This window comes from Eptesicus fuscus, chromosome 15 (assembly GCF_027574615.1).
Source record: "Eptesicus fuscus isolate TK198812 chromosome 15, DD_ASM_mEF_20220401, whole genome shotgun sequence".
In the NCBI taxonomy this organism is placed as follows: domain Eukaryota; kingdom Metazoa; phylum Chordata; class Mammalia; order Chiroptera; family Vespertilionidae; genus Eptesicus; species Eptesicus fuscus.
In genome coordinates this window covers 73672397-73694693 of record NC_072487.1, presented here as the reverse complement: position 1 = coordinate 73694693, position 22297 = coordinate 73672397, and the positions used below count along the sequence as shown (strand labels likewise).

The following is a 22297-nucleotide window of genomic DNA, read 5'->3' as shown; positions in this document are numbered from 1 at the left end:
TATTGTCTGCTGAGGGAGCTAGAGGCCAAAAATTAAATCAAAGTGAAGATTTTCTTTTAATCCAGCCACCCTCTGACCCCACGGGCCCCCAGGCAGGGGCCCTCTCCTTTTCCAGGCCACTGAGAGGAGGGAAACTAGCGACCTACAGCTGGCAGGACCCTAGGCCTGGCCAGGATGCAGTCTGCTGGGAGCTAGGCTGGACAGCCGGGCCTGCTACCCCAGGAGACCCCTCCCCCCACTCCGCCCGGCTATCAGGAGGGAGCACGGAGAGGCCAAGCACCACAGGCTCAGAGCTCAGAGACAGGATGTCCGATCTCAACCTCCCGCCCACCAGCCATCTATTTCACTGCCCCGAGCCCCGGCCCCAGGGCCAGTCTAGACAGACTCAGGAAAGCAGAAAACAAAAGGCACCTGATGTGGGAGTTCCCAGAGAGGAGAGACGCAGGGCAGGTGTGGGAGGCCCCACCTCCAACGCCACTGCCTCAGCTACTGGGACAGGGAGGGATCCAGCAGCTTGAGGACGCCGCCCACCAGGTGCAGGCTGCCTGTGACCAGCACGTGGACGGCAGCGGCCTCTCGGAGCACGCTGGCCCCGCTGTTGGCCACGGGGTGGGCGAGAAGGTCCCTTGGGGAACTGGGTGTCTGAAAGACAGGGTCCCGGCCCTGGCTGATCCACTGCAAAGCATGGGAGATGCAGCTGAAGACGAGGGAGCTGGTGCCGTGGGTGTGGGGCGGGCGGGGTGCCAGCAGCAGGGATGCCGGCCCACCAGCCTCCGGGCGGGGGCTGCTCCAGAGGTCCGGGCTGGCCGCCTCCTCAGCCAGGCGGCTCCAGTGCTGCTGGTGTTCCAGGCAGCGGAGCAGCACCTGGTCCAGGGTCACCATGAAGTTCTGCTGGTCTGCAGGACACAGGGGCGGCGCATCAGCGAGGCGGATGGGGGAAGGGCAAACACGCTGTGGACACCTGCTTGATTCAGGGCCTTTCACATGCACTGCCGGTCCTCAGAGTGGACACTGGGAGGAAACTGAGGCTCAGTGGCTTGCCCAGTGTCTCAGAGCTGGTGACGAGCAAAGCCAGGCAGCTGAGCTCCAAAGCAGGGGCTTTTGCCCACTGAGCACATCTCCCACCCTCGCCTCTCTGCCCTCACTGGACAGGGGCCGTCACGGGCGTGCAGGAGCCTTTCCAGAAATGCTGGTTCCCGGGCTCTCCAGACTCTGCCCAGGCGGTCTGATGTGGGGCCCGGGGAGCTGTATTTTTTATATTATTATTTCAAAAAATTTTTAATGGGACCCATTGTAAAAAAAAAAAAATACATTTTACAATGGCAACCCAGTACTCACATATGTGTATATTAATGTCTGGAACAGAATCTCCATAAAATAGCACCTGCCCTTACTTTGTGCAAGATACACAGATATTTTCTATTCGATTTCATTTAAAGTAGAAAATGCTGGTTGAGACCCACTAACTGATTTCAAGGACCATCAGTAGGTTTTAACCTGCATTTTGAAAAATGTTTTCCCCGATAATTCCTTTTTAGTGTTGCAGCCACATGCAAAATGTATCAAAGGATATTTACACCGTAAGACAAATCCAGCTCCTACCCCAGACCTCCCCCCCGCCCCGTCACCAGCGGAGCAGCCCACCCCAGGGCCCTCCACGCCCTGCCCACCTCAGGGACCATGTCGCCACCTCTCACCTGCGTTGCCCGCGGATGACACCTCTGTCAGGTTCGGGCAGAAAACAGCATAGTCAAACTGGCAGGGCTAGAAGGCCAAGGGGGAAAGCTTGGGTCAGAGCCCTGAGAGGATGCCCATCCCCACCCCCACCCCCGTCTTCCACGCAGCACAGGGAGTCCCCACACACACACCCATCTCTGGAGATGCCCTCCGCTGGGGTGATGCTGCATAAGCCCAGCCACAGCGCTGCAGTGCCACCCCCTCTCCCCAGCTCCCCCAGGACCCCCTGCCTGGCCTGTGGCCCGGGCAGTACAGCCCCATGGTACAGATGGGGAAACAGAAGCTAAGGTCACCTAGCTACTGAACAGGCTCCAGATCCAGGAATCAGCCCCACGCTACAATTGAGGAAAGGAGGTTCAGGGATGTGGGGTGCCACACAGCCAGAACAGGGCTGGGCTGCCTGTCGCCCAACCACCCGCCGGCCTCTCACCTGCAACAGCTTCAGCAGGGCCGCCGGGTCCCGGTCCCCCGTGGAGTTGAAGAGCAGGACACGCACCTCGGGCCCCCTGCGCGGAGAGGGGAGGAGGCGGGGAATGGCCGCACCGCCCACCTTTCCCGCAGAAACTACCCTCCCGCTACCGGCCCGGGCCCGCCCCTCCGGACCCCGCCCCTCCGGACCCCGCCCCTCCGGACCCCGCCCCTCCGGACCCCGCCCCTCCGGACCCCGCCCCTCCGGACCCCGCCCCTCCGGACCCCGCCCCTCCGGACCCCGCCCCTCCGGACCCCGCCCCGCACTCACCTCTTGCGGTGGCGGGGCAGCGCCTGGCGGAACCAGCGCACGCAGGCCTGCACGCTGCTGGAGGTGTGCGCGCCATCCAGGTACCAGGTGAGCGGCCCGCGGCACAGTATCTGCGTCCGGCCTGGCCACTCCGTGTCCCGAAGCCCTGGGGGACGGGGGCAGGCAGCTCTTCAGACTCCCATCTTCTTCAACTCGCACACATAACCCGCCCCGCAGCCCGCACCCCTGTCTGAGCGCTCCAAGCAGCTGATCAGCCCAGCAGCCTCTGGCCGGTGCCAGAGGGATCAGCAATTCTGCCTCATCTGATGGAATCTTCTAGGCAGCCCTCAGGGGGGCTGCTATCATAGATTAGCCCTTAGCTCAGAGAGATTAGGTCACAGAGCATATGAGTCTTGGGACTGGGATGTGATTCAAGATCTACCTGGCCCCAGAGCTGTCTCGTGGCCCTGACATGGGGCCTGGCACACAGTGGGCACACTGGAACCATGTGCTGAAGGGGTTTAACAGCCATGAGCACCTACTGTGTGCTGGAAGCTTTGGGGGAAGCCTGACCAATATCACCATTCTTAAGAATCTCATGGTCTTGTGATGATGATGACAAGGATGACAGTAACAGCCGCTACCACCGGCTGGGCACTTCATCCCATACTGGACAGGCTCTGGGCTCAGTCCCCTGGTGACGTCACCTCACAGTGGGTCCTATAATCGTCTCATCTGGCAGGTGGGGAAACTGAGGCTCATAGAGAGCTCTTCACCTCAGGCTCTGGTGACGTCACCTCACAGTGGGTCCTATAATCATCTCATCTGGCAGGTGGGGAAACTGAGGCTCATAGAGAGCTCTTCACCTCAGGCCCTGGTGACGTCACCTCACAGTGGGTCCTATAATCGTCTCATCTGGCAGGTGGGGAAACTGAGGCTCATAGAGAGTTTGTGAACTCAAGGTCAAGGACGCTTACTGACTTCAGAGTCCTTTCTCTTGGGCACCATATCGAATTGACCCCACCTCTCAAAAAGCAAAGTGAGAGGAACACCTGAAGGGACCGGCTGGGCAGGAGGGTCTAACTCACCATGCCGCATGTGGGCTGTGGGCTGGAACACGGGTGCCAGGGGCAGCTGACACAGGAGGCTGGGCCTGGACACTTTCAGCTCGCCAATGCCTGGGGGCAAGGAAGGGCGGTGTGGCACTGAGTGTTCTCAGAACCCTCAGAGGCAGGCGCCACGTGTCCCTGCCCACCGGCCCTCCGAGGCCGGCTCCTCGTGTCCCTGCCACTCACCTTGGCGGTCCTTCCGCTGCAGCCAGCAGCGGGCCAGCTGCAAGGCCAACGTGGCATTGGACCGCTGGTGCTCTCCCTCCAGGCCCAGGGTCAACGGCGGCCCCCCTTCCTCCAGGGCTTCCAGCGGTGGACACAGGTAGAGGGGACACTGCAGAGGAAGGAGGCAGAGGAGCTGCCGCCGCCTCCCTGGCAGGAGGCCCTTCCTGATGCCGTCAGCTCCTCCCTCTTTCCCCACCAGCCAGAACCCAGCCCTGCTCCCGGAACCCAGCGTGCTCCCGCTGGGCGAGCAGCGGCCCAAGGGGGTGAGGCAGCTCCCCGGCACTTCCCGGCACTCACGGCACTTCCCGGCACTCACGCAGATCTGCTCAGCACGCTCCCTCAGCACTGCCAGGGGCCCATCAGGCTGGGGCACGGTGAAGGCAGGCACGCCACGCTGGGAGGACAGAGAGAGACAGGGCTGCTGAGGGTCCTCCACCTCCATCTCTGGCCCCCGCATCCCTGGGTCGGAGCGGCCCATTTAGCCTCCCCCACAGTACCGATGGGAACCACTTGACGGGGAGACTGAGATTGGAGATGAGGCTCACTTGCTCCAGTCACATGCAGAGCTGAGACAAGAACCCAGACCCCACCGATGCCCAAGTCCCCTCCTGAGTCAGGACACCAAGGACCCTGCCCCAGCCCCACTTCCCTGAGCTTTAAGGGCCAGGCCCAGGTACCTCCCCTCCCTGGGGCTGCCCAATCACCTTGAAGATGCCCCCTTTCTGCCATGCGATCTTCTCTATCGTGTCCCCCAGAAGGCTAGTGTGGTCGATGCCAAGAGAGGAGACCCCACACACCACAGGCTTCCTGCAGAAGACGAAAGGGCGTGATGCCCTGCCCTGGGCCACCTGGGCCAGGGGCCATCCTCCCTCTCCCCAAGCAGCCGCCCTCACCTGACTATGTTGGTGCAGTCATAAGCCCCACCAATACCCACTTCCATCACTGCCAGGTCCACCTGCAGAGGGTCAGAGGGCATGGCAGGGGGTACAGGGCACCTGGAGGCCACATGGGAGCCCCCAGCCTGCTTAAGATTCCCCTCCCCAAGGCCTTAGACACAGGGCTCTGGGGAGCGGGCACACACCTTCTCTTGCAGGAAGACATGGAAGGCCATGAGCGTGAGGAAGCGGAAGTATGCAGGCATGGAGACACAGCTGCTGCCGTCCTGTGGATAGGAACACGCCAGAGCCTGAGGTCCATGCCGCCTCTGCTCTGGGGAGGTGGGGTCCTGGGAGTGCAGTGCCTTCTGGGTCCCTCCACCCGCTCCAGTGCCCGCTCCAGTGCCCGCACCAGCCCTCCTGTGTGGACACCTTGGTCTCCTCCAGCCGATGGTAGAGGCGCCAGAAGTGCTTGGTGAAGTGCTCGGGGCTGATGGGCTGCCCGTTGATGCGGATCCGCTCGCGCACCTGCACCAGGTGGGGAGAGCTGCCGGGAGACCTGAGGTCATCGGGACTCTCTGCTGGAGCCCCCCAGGCCTTCCCCCAACCCCCGTCAGAACTGTCTGTCAGAAACACAAATCTGATCATGTCACTGTCCTGCTGAAAACCCTTTCCCCTGCCCTCAAGAGTCCCAGCTCTTCACCTCGGCTTCCCAGGCCCAGGGGAGGCTGATGCTACTGGCCTGTGTCTCACCTCTCCCGAGTCCCTCGACAGTTCCCTGTGCCCCGGCCCCGCTGTGCATCCCTGGGTTGGCCCACAAGGTTACATAGGCTCTGGTCGAAGCCTGGGCTTTTCTTTCTTTTTTTTTTTTTTAATTTCTTTATTGATTAAGGTATCACATATTTGTCCTCATCCCCCCATTCCCATCCCACACCCCTCCCCACACATGCCCCCACCCCCCTGTTGTCCTTAACCGCTGGTTAGGCTCATAAGCTTGCACACAAGTCCTTTGGTTGATCTCCCCCTTTACCCCCACCCTTCCCTACCCTCCCTCTGAGGCCCAACAGTCTGATCGATGCCTCCTTGTTTCTGGGTCTGTTCTTGTTCATCAGTCTATGTTGTTCATTATTTCCCCTAGATGAGTGAGATCATGTGCTATTAGAAATACACTTATAAGAACCGCCAAAACCGGTTTGGCTCAGTGGATAGAGCGTCGGCCTGCGGACTGAAAGGTCCCAGGTTCGATTCCGGTCAAGGGCATGTACCTTGGTTGCGGGCACATCCCCAGTACGGGGTGTGCAGGAGGCAGCTGATCAATGTTTCTCTCTCATCGATGTTTCTGGCTCTCTGTCCCTCTCCCTTCCTCTCTGTAAAAAATCAATAAAATATATATATTAAAAAAAAAGAAAAGAAAGAAATACACTTATAAGAACCGAAAATGAGACAAGCAATAATGGTTATGGTGACAGGCAAATGAATCAGTGTGTAGTGAGTTTCTTTCTGGGCCAACAGTTCTTTTGAGACTCAATTTCAATGTCACACAGCTCCTTATGTGTACATGTCAGCACTGACATTTCAGCTCTGGATGGTGGACAAATGGTGGTGATGCTGGTCTGACCCTCTCTGGTTTGGTCCCGAAGCCTGCGTTTTTCTCCAAAAACTTATTCTAGGTGTTGGCTGGTTCTACAGCCCCCCCGAGAGCTGGGAGAACCACACGCCTCCACAGCTCCGTACCTAAAGAACCCCGTCTTCAGGCCGTAGCTCCGGAGGATCCGCTCGGTGAAGGCACAGGTGGAGCCCTAGGAAGGAAAGGTCTTGTCTGGGCAGTTCCCTCCCCACCCAGTGGACACGCTCTCCCTCCCCCGGGTCCCGCCCTTCACCTTCCCCTTCGTCCCAGTCACGTGGATGATGTTCAGCTGGTCCAAGTCCTCCACCTGGAACAGAAAGACAAGGTCCTCAACTCAGCAACAGGACTCAGAGTCAAAGAAAAATGGGGGGTGGTCACAGGCCCTGCCCACTTTACCTGCAGCCCACTCCGTGCCAAGAACAGCTTCATGGCTTCCAGCTGTGCCTGGGGGTCACCCCGCTGGCGCTTTACCTGCTCCAGGTAGCTGGCATTGGTCTGCAGGGTGTTGAGTGTGCGCACAGCATCCTGGCAACAACAGTCCCCGGTGGCAGGTTAAGGATCACTTGGGGTCCACAGGGACAGAGGCACCCAGTTACCAATGGCCAGGCCAGGGCACCCGGCTGCCGGACCAGCCCTGTTGCCCAGCTTTGAGGTTAGACACCGGTGAGAGAGAGGTGGCAGCATTCCAGCTCTGGCGCCAATGGGAGCCTGAGGCAGCTCAGCCCCACCCAGGGAGTGCCAGGCTAGGCAGGCAGCATGAGTAACGGGATTAGCCCTGCTTTTGGTTCCAGTTGCCCAGGCTGCACCCCTGGGGCCTTTGCTCTCATTCCCTCCAATGGGGTCCACCACTACATTGGGGCCCCTACTGGGGTGGGGCTAGAACCACAGAAGGTTCTAGAACGGGAGGTCTAGAACTGGAGGTCTAGAACTGGAGGAATTAGCATAAGGAATTCCTAAAGTCTTTCTTCCATGCCTAACCCTGATGATTGAGATTCCATATTCTGGTCAAAAGTAAAGCTGCCTGAATATGAGGTAGTTTCTCATATTAATGGAGGAGTGAGATAAGGTGATGGTTGTTTAAATTTGGTGGGTTTTTTGAGATAAGATGATGGTTATTTAAATTTGGTGGGGTTTTTTGAGATAAGGTGATGGTTATTTAAATTTGGTGGGTTTTTTTGAGATAAGGCAATGGTTGTTTAAATTTGGTGGGTTTTTTGGCCTGCAGGGATATTTTGTGTTCATGTATGCAAAAATAATAAATTGGCATTCCTGCGCCACTCCCCGCCTCTCAAAAAAAAAAAAAAAAAAGAAGAAGAAGAAGAGTAGAGCTGCTTGAAGCCACCAGATGGAAAAGAGAAGGAAGGTGGGAGGGAGGGTGTGCCCAGGGTCACCCAGCCAGGAAGGCAGGTAGGTCAGCCTCAGGAGGGTCCACACTGGAGGTAAGAGTGGGGGCGCTATTTATTTTCCCTCGGGACCCTAATGGTTGGTTGGAGGCCCCACCCCATCAAACTGGTGCCACCTGTTCTGGTCTCTGGCAACTGGCCCTTGGCATAAAGCCAGGTGGAAGTTTTCTGTTTTCCAGATTCTTGCCCCACCCCCACTCCACGGCCCCGATTCCTAACTCCGGAGATTCTGGAACACCGGGACCCCAGCTGAGCCACTGGACCGCTTGGTCCTATCACCGGGCGCGCCTTCCAACTCCACCGTTGGGCACGTCAGCCTCAGAATTTCCAGATGGGGCGGTCCAGGCCAACTCCCGGGTCCCAGTCCCCACTCCCGGACTCCAGGATGCCCCCGCCCCCGAGCTCCCCAGCCTCGGGTTCCTCGGTACCCTCCCCGGCGGGCGCCGGGATGCAGCGCAGCCCAGCCCGGCCCACGTGTCATCTCCGCGCCGCCGGCCCGCCGCCCGCCTGCGGGGTACCTGGTACTCCATGCCGGGCTCCTGCGGCGCGGGCCGCGCGCTGAACTCTCGCCTTCCCGTGACCCTGGTCGTCACACCGCGCGGGAAAACCGCTGCCAGGAAGGGGTTCGCGCGCAGGTGGCTACGTGCCCGCGACATAGTCCTGGGGCCGGGAGCCTCACCCGGAGCCCGAGCCGGAGACTCGCCCCGGCGCTCCTCGTCCCGCCCCGCCCCGCCCTCCACCAATCAGCGCCGCCCTAGGAGCCCACCGGAGCCAATGAGAACCCGCGGATGCCATCCTTGTGAGGGGCGGTCTCCCGAGCCCAGGGCTTCGCCCATATTTATGAGGGGCACGTTCCCCCGGGCGGCCTCTGCCTTAGTGAACTTGCACTGCCTTTGTCATCCTCCTCCCAAGGCCACATCCGTCGAAAGAGCCATTCGCAAAAAAAAAAAAAAAAAAAAGAAAAGAAAAAAGAAAAAGAAAGCCATTCGCAGGTAGCATCCCTCAGCCTCGACTCCAGGCCAGAACCAGCTCCGAACCAGCTCCGAGCCGGATGAAATGACCTTACAGATGTCACTGAACCACGGCCCCAAATGTCCCAAATCAACACAGACCACAGGCAGCCGGGGTACGGTCCCTGCCCTCGCGAATCTGACAGCCCGATTGTGGGCCAACAGAGCAAAAGCCGGGCACCTACGCTACTGGGGTGCCGGGGAGTCTTTCTGGAAGAAAGCCACACCCTGGGGGAGGCCTGGGGGGACGGGGGCGTCGGCGAGGTGTAGGGATGGGAGGCAGGTTTCCAGGCAAATGGAGGGAACGGAACGATGTGTGCAAGGCAAACGATGGGAGAGAGAGAACTAGGCCCCCAAGAATTGCACTTCCACCTGGTTGAGCCCCGTAGAGCCAGCATGCTACTCCCAGCAGGACCGTGCAGCCCGCTAAGAAATTTGGGTTCAATTTGGATGACAATAAGATGGTTTTAAAAGAGATGACTGGGTTAGATTTGCTGTGTGGAGGAGCGCCTTTCTCCTCCTTGGAAAAGGTAGGATGGAGAGTCCCTTTTTTACAGCTGAGGTCCAGAAAGGGGGGTAGGGAGCGGCTGCAAACACCCCTGTAGAGAGGTTCCCACAGATGAAAGGCAATCCTTCAGAAAACGGATGGAATTTCAGGACCTGTCTCCCTCTTTCCTGCTGGCATTGGGGTAACTATTTATCAGAGATTGATTTTGAAATAAACAAACGAGGTGTTGGGAAGACTCCTTCATTAGCTGGCTGGGTTTCCCCGCTCTTCACGGCAGGGCCAGGTGGGGGCACCTGGGAGATAAAGAGGTCCTTTCCTCTCTTGGTTTCTTTCTCTTTTTAATAAGTGAAACTCTCTCTATACGTATTCATGTATATAACTTAGTAACTGCATAACAATTATCATAAATAAGTTTTACATTTCTTTTGCTTACCCCTCCCCTCACTTCCTCCTTTGGAAATCATTGACAACCGTGTGTCCCACAGTTGTCTATGCTCATGAAGTCAAAGACACACCTAGATATCTACAGGGCCTTGTCAATGCAGATGATAATATTTTCTGTCAACTTTCTTTTTTGTTTTACTGTCTAAAGTTTTACATATGTTTCCTTTTCCCCCCGATTTGTCAACTTTCTTACTCAACAATAGGCGTCTAGGGATTCTTCTAAGACAAGGACTTAGCAAACAGTTAAGTAGCACTTCTCTGGCCAGGCACTGCTCTAAACACTTGCTACATAGTTGCTCATTTAACCATCACAATCCTATGAAGCAGGTGGAAGTATTATCTTCTTTGTTTCACAGGTGAGGAAACTGAGGCACAAAGGGATAAAGGGACATGCCCAAGTCACAAAATCAAGATTTTTACTCTAGCCTCCAGGTGCCAGCATCCTAACTCCGCTCCCCTCAGAGCTGTCAAAGTTCTGTTTCTTGTGATCTTTCCAGAGAAATTTTATGTATTTAATACAAGCAAATACACATATATAGAGATTTTCCTTTTATAGTCACAGGTAGTGGGCCTATACGCAGGCCTGTGTTGCACTTTTACCACATGCCTTTACATCCTGGACCTGATCCTGAGCCGTGTCAGTACATTAAGAGCCTCCCCATGCGCTGGTTTGTTCTTCGAAGTGCTGCCTGGTGTGGAAGCACTGCTGTGTATGGGACCAGTTTCCTACGGAGGGACATTCAGGTTTCCAGGGTTTTGGCATCACAGGCAGGGCTACCATCAGGAGCATTTTGTCCTCGTCATTTCTTCATGTGCCAGAGTGTCTGATGCATACACTCCAAGAAAAGCAACCGCTGGGCTGGAGGTGATTTGCATTGGACACTTTCATACTTATTGCCACATTGTCCTCCACGCCCCCCCCCCCCCCGCCACCCGCGGGCACCAGCCAGCCCTTTCTCTCCCCCACACAGACGTTAGCCAATCTGGATCCTTGTCAATATCACATGTGGAAAAATGCATTCTTGGGTTAGGTATCAGTTGCATTTATTTTATTTGGAGGAGGCTGAGCACTTTATCTTATTTAAAAAAAACAACCTTTTGTATTTCCTTTATAGTCTGCTCACCTCCTTTGTATCATTGCTTTTTATTTGTAAAGTCAGAGGTGTGAATCGTGATATGAGACTATTCAGGGAACAAACCCGTTAGTGAGACAGTGTGGAGAGTGGGATCCCATTTTTGTGAAAATAATAATTTAGAAATAGCCTGGAAGTTATGCCCCAAGTGGTAACGGTGATTAGTTCCAGGTGGCCAGGCTAGAGGTGACCTTTGCCCCCTTTCGCTTATGTGGATTTTATAAAATGTCCCCTGGAGCAGGCATAATTAGGAAAAAGGACGAACAATTCCTACCACTCTGGGTGGCTGCACCTCGGCGCACCTCTTGTTTGACTTTCTGGTCCAACAGGTCAGGACATTGAGGCCCAGCAAGGGGCGCAAACTGACCTGGAACCTGGCGTGGCTTCCCGGAAGTTCCTGGGGTCCCCACTCATGGCCACGAGGGGCCCTTAGGAGGGCACAGGCGTGTGGTGCGGGGCCGTGAGATAGCCAGGCCACAGACAGGCTGGCTCAATCCTGCCTCCTCCCCTCGGAGCTGGGCAAAGCCTTCGCTGCTGGAACCGGAGAGCAGCTGGCTTTTCAGAGGGAATAATGCTTGTTTTTTTTCAATTTGTTATCTCACCCTCTGTGACCATTGTCTGTGGCACCTGCTCCTTGGGGGTAAGATTTCCTGAGCCCCCTCCTGGCCAGGCGCTGTGCCGAGCCCATTTTACAGGCGAGGAAACAGGCCCTGGGGAGTCACCCGTGAAGGGGACCAGCCAGCAGGTGCAGCTCTGTCCCAGCTCCTTTGATTCCCGTAACTACTGACTTCACCCCTCCGATCAAGCTGGGGAAACCCTGGCTAATTTTTTCCATCTGTAACTTGGATTTTCTTAAATAATAGTTAACGTGGGTGAGTTCTAGACCCTTTACATGCACCTGTCTTCTTGGATCCTCACCACCCCCTGCAAGGAAGGTGCTGTTCCAGGACCTATTTCTCAGAGGAGGCAACCAAGGCCTAACAGGGGAAGTGACTTAATCATTCACTGGGCACCAGACTCCACCCCCAAGCCACCCCTGGACCCTGCCCCCCTCCCTGCCCTGTGCCTACTCAGAGTGAGGTGACCTGGTCATCTGGTCAACAGAGCTGCGGCCTTGAGCCAGCTCTTACTTCAAAGGGAGGCCCTGGGGCTGCTGAGGAGCCCTGTAAAGTGCAACCCTCACCAGACCCTGGGGCTTCCCTCAGCTCTTTCTCCCCCAAAGGACCCACACCATGTGACCCGGGCAAGTCACCTCCTCTCTCTAGGGCTGTAGTCTCAAAGTGAGAAGGCCTAGACAACCTTGTAGGAGCCACTGTTTCCAAACCCTGGCATCTGGGCCTGCCCCTCCTCTGCTGCTGGGCACAAGGTTCTGTCCAGCGGGCTCGGGAGGCATGGCCCAGCCTGGCGTGCAGCCCCAGGCAATGCTACTGCAGCCTTGCATTCTCGCCTGGGCTTCAGACTGCACAGGGAGGGAAGGAGGGAGGGAGGCACCTTCTCATGGTACCCATTCAACAGAAGAGGAAAACTAAGGCTTGGTGAGGCTAAATGGCTTGTCTAGTGTCTTATCAGGACATGAACCTACATCCATGCTCATCTCATCCCTTGTAGCCAAGCCCAGGGTCCCCATCCCCAGCCCTAGCCCGTCTCTGCCCCAGCCAAGCTGGAAGGCTTCCGTTGCTTGGTGAGCCTCCTCACCTCGCTGAGCCCTGTTGCTTCACCTGTAAAGTGGGGGTTGCAGTGGTGCCCACCTCAGGGAGCTGGATGAGGCTGAGGGAGAGGGTGCTGGGCCCAGAGCACAGAGCCAGGGCTCCACCCATGTGCCAAGGTTAGAAATCTTTAACAAACTAAGTCCTTAACGGCTCTTAACCACACCTGCCAGATCTATAGACTGCAGGCAATAATGGTTTCAGATCTGTAAGATGCAGATAACAATGGGCACAGGGCCAGTAGGTAGTGAACACTTGATCCATGTGGCCTTTATTGTTATTGGGTTTTTTTTGCAGGTTACTGAGATCATCAGTGCTGTTTCTGTTTTTTTTTAATCCTCAGAGGAGGATATTTTTCCATTGATTTTTAGGGAGAGTGGAAGAGAGAGGGAAAGACAGAGAAATATCCATGTGAGAGAAGAACATTGATTGGTTGCCTCCTGCAGGCACCCCAACCAAGGCCTGGGCCGGGGAGGAGCCTACAACCAAGGTACATGCTCTTGACTGGAATCGAACCCAGGATCCTTTGGTCCACAGCCCGATGCTCTATCCACTGAGCCAAACCAGCCAGGGCTGTTATTGTCTATACTAATAAAAGGGTAATATGCTAATTAGACTGGAAGACCTTCTGGACGTCCTTCCGGACAAAGCCATGGTGGCAGGGCTGAGGCAGAGGCGGTTAGGGGCGATCAGGCCAGGAGGGGAGGGCAGTTGGGGGCAAGCAGGCCGGCAAGAGGGGGCAGTTGGGAGTGATGAGGCTGGCAGGGGGGGCAGTTAGGAGTTATCAGGCTGGAAGAGTGGAGCAGTTGGGGGCAATCAGGCTGACAGGCAAAGTGGTTAGGGGCGATCAGGCAGGCAGGCAGGCAGGGTGAGCAGTTAGGAGCCAGCGGTCCCGGATTGCAAAGGGGATGTCCGACTGCCCCATAGGGATCGGGCCTAAACCGGCAGTTGGACATCCCCAGATTGGAGAGGGTGCAGGCCAGGCTAAGGGACACCCCCCCCCCCCAAATGCACGAATTTTGTGCACCAGGCCACTAGTTATTAATAATGAGATTAGCAGTCCTCTTCACAGAGTAGTCCTGAGAGTTCAATCAGTTGAAACCAGCCTACAGATCACACAGGCCTGGCACACAGGACCCTGGAGGTAGCCTCTGCCAGCAGCCCCGCCTCAGGGTTCTGCTCTGAGACCCTCCACAGACACACTGGGTGGGGCTACTGTGGAGCCTCCACCGGGCAAGCCTCAGGACCCTTGACCACCCTGAGGCCAAGGCTTATCAATGCAAGGTTTTCCTTCAAAGTGTGGGCTTATCATTGCTGATGATCTTGGACCCCTGAGGTATATTTACACCAATTTGTACAAAAGAAAGAACAGAGTCTGAGAGAGGCGGGCTCCCTGCCCAAGGTCACAGCGCCCTCCTACCTGGAAAGAGGCAGATTTAGCCGAGAAAGGCCCCCCGGATGGGCTCAGCTGCTCCATGGTTGCTTCACACCCCAGCTTCTCAGCCACTGGCCAGGAGGTAGCCAAGGACCTGGCACCTTTCATTCCTGGCCGTCATGCTCCCACCCAGGCGGGCAGTGATGGCAGGCCACCTCTGCCAAGCCAAGCTCGCTCTGCCCAGGCTTCAGCTGGGCTGGAGATGGGAGGGGGAGGGAGAGGATACCCAAGATCCGCCTTCTCCCCACCCAGAAGCCCAGGGCCTCCCGGGGTGCAGGGAGGAAGGTCTCACCTGATAGGTTCCTGCTCTCATTCTGGGACCTGCCCAGGGACATCTTGTCCTCCCTGGGTTTCCAGAGTGCAGTTCCCATGAGTTAAATAACAACTGGGTGGGGGTTAAAGGTGAGGAGGCATGCGGGGACACTGAGGGGAGAGGCATGTGTGGGAGGCTTGCAGCGCTAGGGGCTGGCTTTGCTGGGCCTTTTATCACAGCCTACCTCCCCTTATTCTTAGGGCCCATTTGCCCTGGCCCTGCCCAGCTGGGATCCCTGAGCACAGGGGAGAAGAATTCAGGGGTGAGAGGCTGTGGTTCTCCAAATCATTTGGTCAAAAAGCCAGGACACATACCTCCCTCCACAGACTGGGATGACCCATCACACCAGGGCTGGAGGCTGAAGCAGATGGACCCATGCCTGCCACTAGTCCTGACCTCCTCTCTGGGGTGTTCTATGAGGAAGTGGGGTGTGGGGGGAGCTTGGAGCCAGAAGCTCCAGGGTTTGGGGCCTGCTTTGGTTGTTTTAAAATATGGTTGAAGTGCATGAATAAAAACATTAATTCAGGGAATATGAGAAAACAGGGGAAAAAGAGCCACTCCAAGTAACCATGGGTAGTTTTCGTGATTGTTTTTCCTGTAAAATGAGCTCCAGCGGCGTATTTTCCACCTGCGGCCTTTGGAACCACTTCCCGGCACAGAGCCTATACCTGGACCTCCTTCCTCCTCGCCCAGCATTCCATCCTAGGGCCCTGCCCGGTCCAGGCTGCACAGATGCGACCAGCGGCTAGAGGTGCCCTCCCCGGCCGAATGGGGGTTTGGACATACACTGAGGTTAAAGCACTGTTCTTGTTTAAGCTGATGGAGGTTTACGCTTTCCACATGTAGGGCTGCCCTGAGCAGGTGGGTGCACGGGGCGGAGGTAGCAGGAACAGGATAGGGGTGCGGCCTTTCAGGTCACAGTCCTGGCGTGGCCACATGGCCCTTCTGTGGGACAAGAATCCACACCTGCCTTCTCTACCGGGCTTGGGCTCTCTTCTAAGCCTATGAAGACTCGCTTGTTCCTAATCCCCCTCCATGGGAGGGGCTCCTACTTACTGTCCTGGTCCCTCCACCCAATGGCTCTTGCCGAGGTCACCAAGACCTCGCCGCAGGTAAGCCCAACAGTCAGCCCTCACTCCTCTGGACCCATCAGAATTTGTGGAAATGATCACTCCCTGCCCCCAAAACACTGCCCCTTAGCTTCTGGAACCCACTCTCCCTCTCGTCACTTCTTACTTCATCTGTTGTCCTCAATCCCCGGACAACGTCTAACACTGGAGTGCCTGGTGGGCCACGTCTCGCCTCTTCCAGTGGGGACTCCACGAGAAAACAGACTGGACAACTGCTCCGAAGACATTTCTCTAAGTGGAATCGCTGGGCCCAAGAATATGAACCTTTTATAGGAACCTGATCCTTCAGAGGAAAAACCCGGACCTTGAACAATTACAGGACCTGTGAGCTTTCCCGCAACAGTCATGTCATTTAAAACCTAGCGACCTTGTTGCTGTAGCTGCAGGACCCCTTGCTGGTTTTGTCCTTTGATTGCTAGCTGTACTGAGTTGAGTAGCATCCTCCCAAAATTCATGTCCACCCGGAACCTCACAATGTAACCTTGTTTGAAAGGGTCTTCATAGACAGAATTGGTTAAGATGAGGTCATGCTGGGTCATGGTGAGTCCTAAATCCAGTGACTGGTGTCCTCGTAAGAGAGAGCACACAGAAGGTAAGACCACCACGTGAAGAGAGTAGAGTGATATGTCTACAAGCCAAGGGCACCAAGGACGGGGCAGCCACTGGAAGCTAGGAGGCAGGGAGCAGGGTGTTCTCCCTCCGAGCATAAGCACAGCCACACCGATTCCGGACTTCTGGCCTCCAGATCCAACAGAATGGAGGTTATTGTAAGCCACCTATCGGTGGCAACTGGGTATGGCAGCCTCAAGAAACTAATCCACGCCCTAGCTGGTTTTGCTCAGTGGATAAAGCATCAGCCTGCAGACTGAAGGGTCCCAGGTTCGATTCCGGCCAAGTGCACATGCCTGAGTTGCTGGCTCGATCCCCAGTGGTGGGGTGTGCAGGAGGCAACCAATCAATGACTCTCTCATCACTGATGTTTCTGTCTATCCTTCTCCCTTCCTCTCTGAAATCAATAAAAATAAAAAATAAAAGAAACTAACCCACTAGTCAAGAACTTTTTACTTCCACTGGTATGAAGCTGTGAGCTGGGCCAATTTTCACAAGGACAGTTCTGGTGAAAGACCTTGCCAACCTTTCCACCTGGGCCCTCACGAGGCCTCCACCGGGGGAATACAGAATTCACCTCAAACACACCTGCCCCCAACTTGACTCAGGATGTGCTGCTCCTCAAAGGGTCCCAGCTCCGAGCCCCCAAGATCCAACCTCCACCTTATCCAAGCTACCGCCCCTTCCTCAAGCCCCTGCAGACTCTTCAGCTCGCTGGTCATCTCCCCTCCACTGTCTCCCAAGAGCCGGAAGGAACTTTGCAAACTCCAGGTCTAACTGTTATTCCATCGATAGGGCTTTTTGCAGCCGCCTGTGCTCATGGGTCAAGTTTGAACACGGCTGTCTGTCGGCCACAATGGACTGCGCCCAGCTAGTCTCTGCCCACGCAGCTCACCAAAGACCCTCTCCAGTCCCCTCGCCGAGGAGACCTTGTCTCACCTGTCTTCCCTCTGACAGAGCGGAGAGGAGCCGGAGAGCTTCGTAGCACATGCCCTTTGGGAAGCAAGATGGCAAGTCTGGAAGGGACCAGACGGGGGGAAAAAGACAGAAGTCCTGTACCATTCTGCCAGGGGACAAGAACTGGGACAAAGATGAGTTAAGATCTGACAAATCAAATTTCAACAGTGAGGCCCAACCTGTTGGCTGCAGGGTAAGAGCTGGGAGCCTGAACACAGAACAAAGCATACAGCCACTTAGTGAAAAAAGAAAAAAAAAAGTCAACTTTAATTGTAACTGGTCAAACTGTGTCCAGGAATGTCTTTAAACAACCGACTAAAACAAACATGATCAAATTCTCCTACTGAAGAAACCAAGGTTTTGCCAGCCCCAGCGCCTCTGAGGCTCAGGCCACGAGCAGCCCATATTCCAGGCTCGTTGTCCCCATGCAAGTTTCTTGGGCCAAGAGAAAAACCGGGGATGGGTGAGGACCTGTCTTTCCTCCCATCATGCTGGGAACCTAGAAAGTCACTGGTGGGGTGCACCTCTCCGCACACCCCATCCCTGTCCTAAGGTAAGTGGAGACGCTCTGGACCTTCTCCGGAGATCCGGGAACCAGGGAGGCAGCCGCAGTGCCCTCCTGGACACTGAGCCCAAGCTTCACTCCAGTCCACTCGGATGGCATTCCCAGTGCCCAGACGGGAATAAGACAAAACATGCACTGGAGGAAAACTCCAACGCCCCGCCGTCTCCACAGGGCGAGTCACACAGCCGAAGAAAAAGACGACGAGAGCCCCCAGGAAAAGCAGCAGCGCCGCCACTCAGAAGACACGCTCGAACTCCGTCTGGTTGGTATTGGTGGGATTGCGGCTCTGGTTAGTGGAAGGCTGGGTGATCTGGCTGCCCTTCCGGCGCGGTGGCGCCAGGTACTCGAACATGGATGTCAGGTGGGTGGAGAGCATGCCCTTGAGGTCCGAGGGCATGGGGTCAGACCAGAAGAAGTCATGGTTGAGGGCATCGTCGCTGTCGATGCGCTGCGCAGGGTCCAGCACCAGCAGCTTGTCGATGAGGTCCAGTGCGTAGGGGTCGCGCACATAGGCCTTCAGCCGATCCTTCACCTTCCGCTTCTGGCCCTTAACCAGCTCCAGTTTCTCGAACAGCTCGTACTTGTCCACATTTGGCCACACCTGGGGGAAGGCATGGAAAGAGGATGAAGTTAGTTCAGGAGATGAGTGGCTTGTCCACTGGTCAAGCACCTGAAGGGACTAAAACTCCCCTGATCAGATGCTTCCACACCACCCCTGGAGGGTGAACTCGACCCCTGTAAGGTCAAAGCAGCAGTGACCAGGTGGAGTGCCAGGCCCTTTTACATAAATCGCCCGGAACACGTGTGCCACAGCGGACACAGGCAGTTGTTTCACGGAAGAGAAACTCAAGTCAGGTGAGAAGCCCAAATGCCTTGCCCAAGGCCACAGAACTGGAGATGGAGCAGACAGCCTGTGCGGCTCTAAAGCGCAGGCCCTGTCCCTCCACCTGCCACCTCTCCAGAGAGGAGCTTTCCTTCTGTTCCACTCCCCCTTCCTCCCCTGCCAGGGAGACTTCTGGGTCCCTGCATCCTGCAGGGACCAGGGGCCCGGGCAGCCTGGCCACGCACCTCAGGGGTGATGGAGCCACAGAGCTGGCTGATGAGGGCAAGCTGGTGCTGCTCCGTGTTGCCCTGCATGATAGGGCTGCGGGTCCACATCTCCGCCATGATGCACCCAGCACCCCACAGGTCAATGGGGGGGCCGTAGTCCCGCTCCCCTGGGAAGAAGAGCGCACCAGGAGGGCCCCTTGAGCCCGAGGGCCTCCTGAGACGCAATGCCTCAGGGCCGGCGGCTCAAGAAGCCCTGGCAATGGGGGGGCTGAGGCCAGGCTAAGTGCCTAGCCCCTGCCCCCTCTGCCCACTCGGGGGTCCTCACCGAGCAACAGCTCCGGGGGCCGGTACCAGAGTGTCACCACACGGTTGGTATAGCGGTTGGGCTGGCTGTTCTTGGCCAGACTGAAGGCCCTGGCCAGCCCAAAGTCTGCCAGTTTCAGGACCCCGTCTCGGGTGATGAGCACGTTCGCTGCCTTCATGTCCCTGTGCAGGATCTGTAGGAAGGGCAAGAGGGCTGTCAGGTTCCCAAAGGTCCTTCAGCCAACCCACCCAGCAGTGGGGGCAAAGGTCAGACCAAGCCTTGGTCTCTCCTCCCCCACCTTGTTCCTATGGATGTAGTAGAGGCCATTGAGCAGCATCTGCATGACCTTCTTGATCTCAGACAGTGTGAACTTGACTAACACGTTGCTCAGCAGCCCAGCAAGGTCATGCTCGCAGAAGTCGAACACCAGGTATATACTGCCTTTGCAGCGGTTATAGGGGGAAGCTGAGGCAGAAAGAATGGGAAGAAGGGAAGGGGGTAAGAAGAAAGTAAAAAATCCCATATGCAACTCATTTTTCCACAACCAGCTCCTAAACCCCTCCAGCCCATGGACACCCGGCATCGTCTGTGTGTTCCTTCACTGGTCAAGCATGTCCTGAATGCCTCCTCGGGGCCGGGGGCCGAGGCAGCCCTGGGGAAGGACCAGCTACGACGAAAGGACCGGAGAAAGCAGTCTCAGTAGGTATGCTTGGGTTAAGAAGAAGCGATTTAATGTGTCAGTTCCAACTTGGCAAACAAAGCCTTAAGTTATAAGCCTCATTTTCTTCATCTGAGAACGGGAGTAAGAGCCAAGCAACTTACCTTTGGTTCGACAGATCTCAATCAAGTTGACCACGTTCTCATGTTTTAGGAGCTGGAGGATCTTGATTTCCCGCAAGGCTGTAATGGGGAACTGTGTGGGAGAAAGACAGGGAGGGCCCAAAGGCAGTGAGCGCACTGCACACCAAGGAACTGGCCACAGTCTGTGCGAAGGGGCACAGGTTGGGAGACAGAGTAAAATCTTGGGCTCTGCAATCAGCTATCTCAGATGCCCTCTCTGAAAAACAGGTGTAAAGCAGTATGCACTCCTCAAGGAGTTGGTTTGAGACAGTGAATCGAAATAGTGATACTTAATCACTTCACTATTAGTCACTAAATGCCCCACTGCTTCTTTAACCTTTAAATGTTAGCTCTGCGCATGTTTAACTTGGGCACGAACAAAAACCACAAAAAGAGCTATTAAGAAACGTCCTTGCTAAGAAGTAGGTCCCTGGAACTGCACTAGGGCTAAGTGGGGCGAGGGACCTGCTCCTTTCCAGTTGAGCACTAGACACTCCTTTAAGTCCACTGCACGTATTTTTCATTTTATATTCAACAAAATTAAACGCTAAAGAAAAAAGGTTTAAAGACTTCCTAATTTCATAAACCGCTCTGCACTCAGTGCAAGCATGAGCTCCCCCTCCTGGCCCTAACCATATTTGCCTAAGAATAAAATTTCAAATACTTTAAAACATTTGAAGTAGAAAATTTAATGTAGAAGTCAAGTTCCCTGCACTATGGAAATTCCAGCACTGCTGTACCTAAGTTAGGTCTCCACGTGAGAATCCTAGAAGCAGCGAGGTGGAAACCCAAGTCGGCTGCCTGCCATTTGACCCATACTCACCCCCTCCTTCTCATTCTCCATCAGTACTTTCTTCAGAGCCACCTTTTGGCCGGTCAAGCGATGCTTTGCCTTAAACACCTCCCTGCAGGTGGAGAGGGGGATCCAAAGCCCATCAGGCCATTTTCGCAGGGCCCGCCCCTCCCCCACCAGAAGAGGAGGGCAGGAAAAAGGGTCTCACGGGCGGGGCGGGGCCTGGTATCGAGGGCACTCGGCTACCCCACCACCAGCTCTTTGCGGTCCCTCTCCGAGCCCCTACTTCCCCCCCCTCAGTCTCTTCTCACCCAGGCCGCTCTCGGGGAGATCCTGCTCCCCTCACAAGCTCCTCTCTGCAACCCCTCCCCATTTCCCATCACGGGCCTCAGGCTCCTCCCCGCCAGCCAGCTCCGTCGGGCCCAGGCGGGATGGAGCGCAGCCTAGCAAGACCAGGAGACAAGTCTAGGGCTAGGTGGCCTCCTGGCCACCTCGGGCCCGGCACCGTGCATCCCGTCGCAGGCCCTGAGGAGTGCAGGCCCAAGGCACCCAGCCCCTCCGGGCCCAACCTTACCCAAAAGTGCCTTGGCCGATCTTAGTGAGCTTCTCATATTTGGTCACCTCATCACAAAAGGGGCACTCCACTGAGTCGTATTGCTTTGCCATGGCCGCCTCCAACGCGCCACCGCCGCCCCCAGCCGCCGCCGACGCCGCCGCTCCCGCTCCGGGTCCCGCCGCCGTGCTCCAGGCCCCTCCGCGGCCGCGCCACTTCCGCCTCCACGGCCACTTCCGGCCTCGCGGCGCCGACCCCGCCTCTTCCGTTCGTCGGCCGCCGCCAGGCCCCCTGGGACTTGTAGTTCCCGGGAGGCCAGGAGGCACCGGAGCTGCAGAGGCGCCTCCGCCGCCACCGCTGCCCCCGCCTCCGCCGCCGCCACTGCTGGCAGCGACCCCGATCGGGGGCGCGGGGAGCCGAGGCGCCGGGGCTGGGGCTCGGGGCGGTGCGTCCCGCTGCATTGGCCCGGGCCGCCGCTGCTGCCGAAGCCGCTGCCGCTCTGGCGCCCGATCCCGGGCCAGCCGCAGTGCCCTGCTCCTCCTCCTCCGACGGCGCCGCCTCCGCCGGGCTGCGCGGGGCGGCGAGCGGGGGGGCGGCCCCCAAGCCGAGGCCTGGGGGCTCCCTGGCCGGGCTCGGGCCCGGGGCGGCCGGGAGAGGGGGCGAGACGGGAAGAGCCGACGAGGAGGCGGCCCCAGAGCCCGGGAGGGGGCGCGTTATAAAGGGGGAGGTGCCCAGACCTCTCTCCCTCCCTTCCCCCTCCACCCGCCCCCTCCCTCCCGCCCTCCGCGGCCGCACCTGCCGCCGTCGCCCGCCCGCCGTCCGCCAGCGGCCCTCGGCGCGTCACCGCCCGCGGCCCCTCCTCCGCCTTCGGAGGTGGGGCCCACAGTCGACACCTGGCTGCGGGGCGCCTCGTCGCGTGCCTCAGTTTACCGCCACATTCCAGCTGCCGCGGGGAGCCCCTTCCTCCCCGGCTCGGAGTGCCCCCCACCCAACCCACACACATACACACACACACACACACACACACTGGTGAAGGCGGGAGGTAGCCTGGGAGCGGCCTCAGGTCCTGGGAGGAGAGAACGGCCCCGCCGCCGCCTCCCCGGGCCTTTGCCACCGTTGACATGGCAACCGATGGCCGCCAGGGGGCGCGGCGACACTGGAAGGGGCCAGCAAGCAACGCTCGGGCCTTGCAGCCTAGGACACCCCTGTTCTCTGGAGACAGATGAAACCACAGGACCCTCCTCGCCGAGCTG

At 57.1% G+C, this 22297-nt stretch overlaps 2 protein-coding genes across 3 annotated transcripts; both read right to left on the bottom strand.

Moving 5' to 3' along the window:
- Window positions 1-37: 37 nt before the first annotated feature.
- On the bottom strand, window positions 38-14126 carry FPGS (folylpolyglutamate synthase). 2 transcript variants are annotated; one of them, XM_054726762.1, is made up of 15 exons: window positions 13916-14126; window positions 6688-6816; window positions 6545-6598; window positions 6399-6463; window positions 5097-5211; window positions 4871-4951; window positions 4683-4744; window positions 4494-4596; window positions 4106-4183; window positions 3751-3898; window positions 3544-3633; window positions 2477-2621; window positions 2168-2243; window positions 1698-1764; window positions 38-896 (listed from the first exon to the last, which is right to left on the bottom strand). In XM_054726762.1, the coding sequence occupies exons 1-15, from the start codon at window positions 14036-14038 to the stop codon at window positions 487-489; spliced, it is 1746 nt and encodes a 581-aa protein (XP_054582737.1). In that variant the 5' UTR covers window positions 14039-14126; the 3' UTR covers window positions 38-486. The 2 variants fall into 2 exon arrangements, with proteins under 2 accessions (XP_054582737.1, XP_054582736.1); XM_054726761.1 differs by lacking the exon at window positions 13916-14126 and adding an exon at window positions 8213-8412.
- Window positions 14127-17175: 3049 nt separating this feature from the next.
- Window positions 17176-21753, bottom strand: CDK9 (cyclin dependent kinase 9). The gene is made up of 7 exons (XM_008152602.3): window positions 21066-21753; window positions 20522-20603; window positions 19681-19771; window positions 19157-19323; window positions 18880-19051; window positions 18573-18721; window positions 17176-18105 (listed from the first exon to the last, which is right to left on the bottom strand). The coding sequence occupies exons 1-7, from the start codon at window positions 21503-21505 to the stop codon at window positions 17740-17742; spliced, it is 1467 nt and encodes a 488-aa protein (XP_008150824.2). The 5' UTR covers window positions 21506-21753; the 3' UTR covers window positions 17176-17739.
- Window positions 21754-22297: the final 544 nt, after the last annotated feature.

What these genes read in the sequence shown, in the direction of transcription:
- FPGS (XM_054726761.1), bottom strand. Translation starts at nt 8,350, where the DNA reads ATGTCGCGGGCACGTAGCCACCTGCGCGCGAACCCCTTCCTGGCAGCG. An exon ending in AGAAAGGGGGCATCTTCAAG is followed by an intron (nt 4,184 to 4,493) that starts GTGATTGGGCAG and finishes CTGTCCTCCCAG; the next exon opens with CGTGGCGTGCCTGCCTTCAC. An exon ending in CCCTGCTGAAGCTGTTGCAG is followed by an intron (nt 1,765 to 2,167) that starts GTGAGAGGCCGG and finishes TTGGCCTTCTAG; the next exon opens with CCCTGCCAGTTTGACTATGC.
- CDK9 (XM_008152602.3), bottom strand. Translation starts at nt 21,505, where the DNA reads ATGCAGCGGGACGCACCGCCCCGAGCCCCAGCCCCGGCGCCTCGGCTC. An exon ending in TGGAGAATGAGAAGGAGGGG is followed by an intron (nt 19,772 to 20,521) that starts GTGAGTATGGGT and finishes TCTCCCACACAG; the next exon opens with TTCCCCATTACAGCCTTGCG. An exon ending in ACTACATCCATAGGAACAAG is followed by an intron (nt 19,052 to 19,156) that starts GTGGGGGAGGAG and finishes CCCTTCCTACAG; the next exon opens with ATCCTGCACAGGGACATGAA.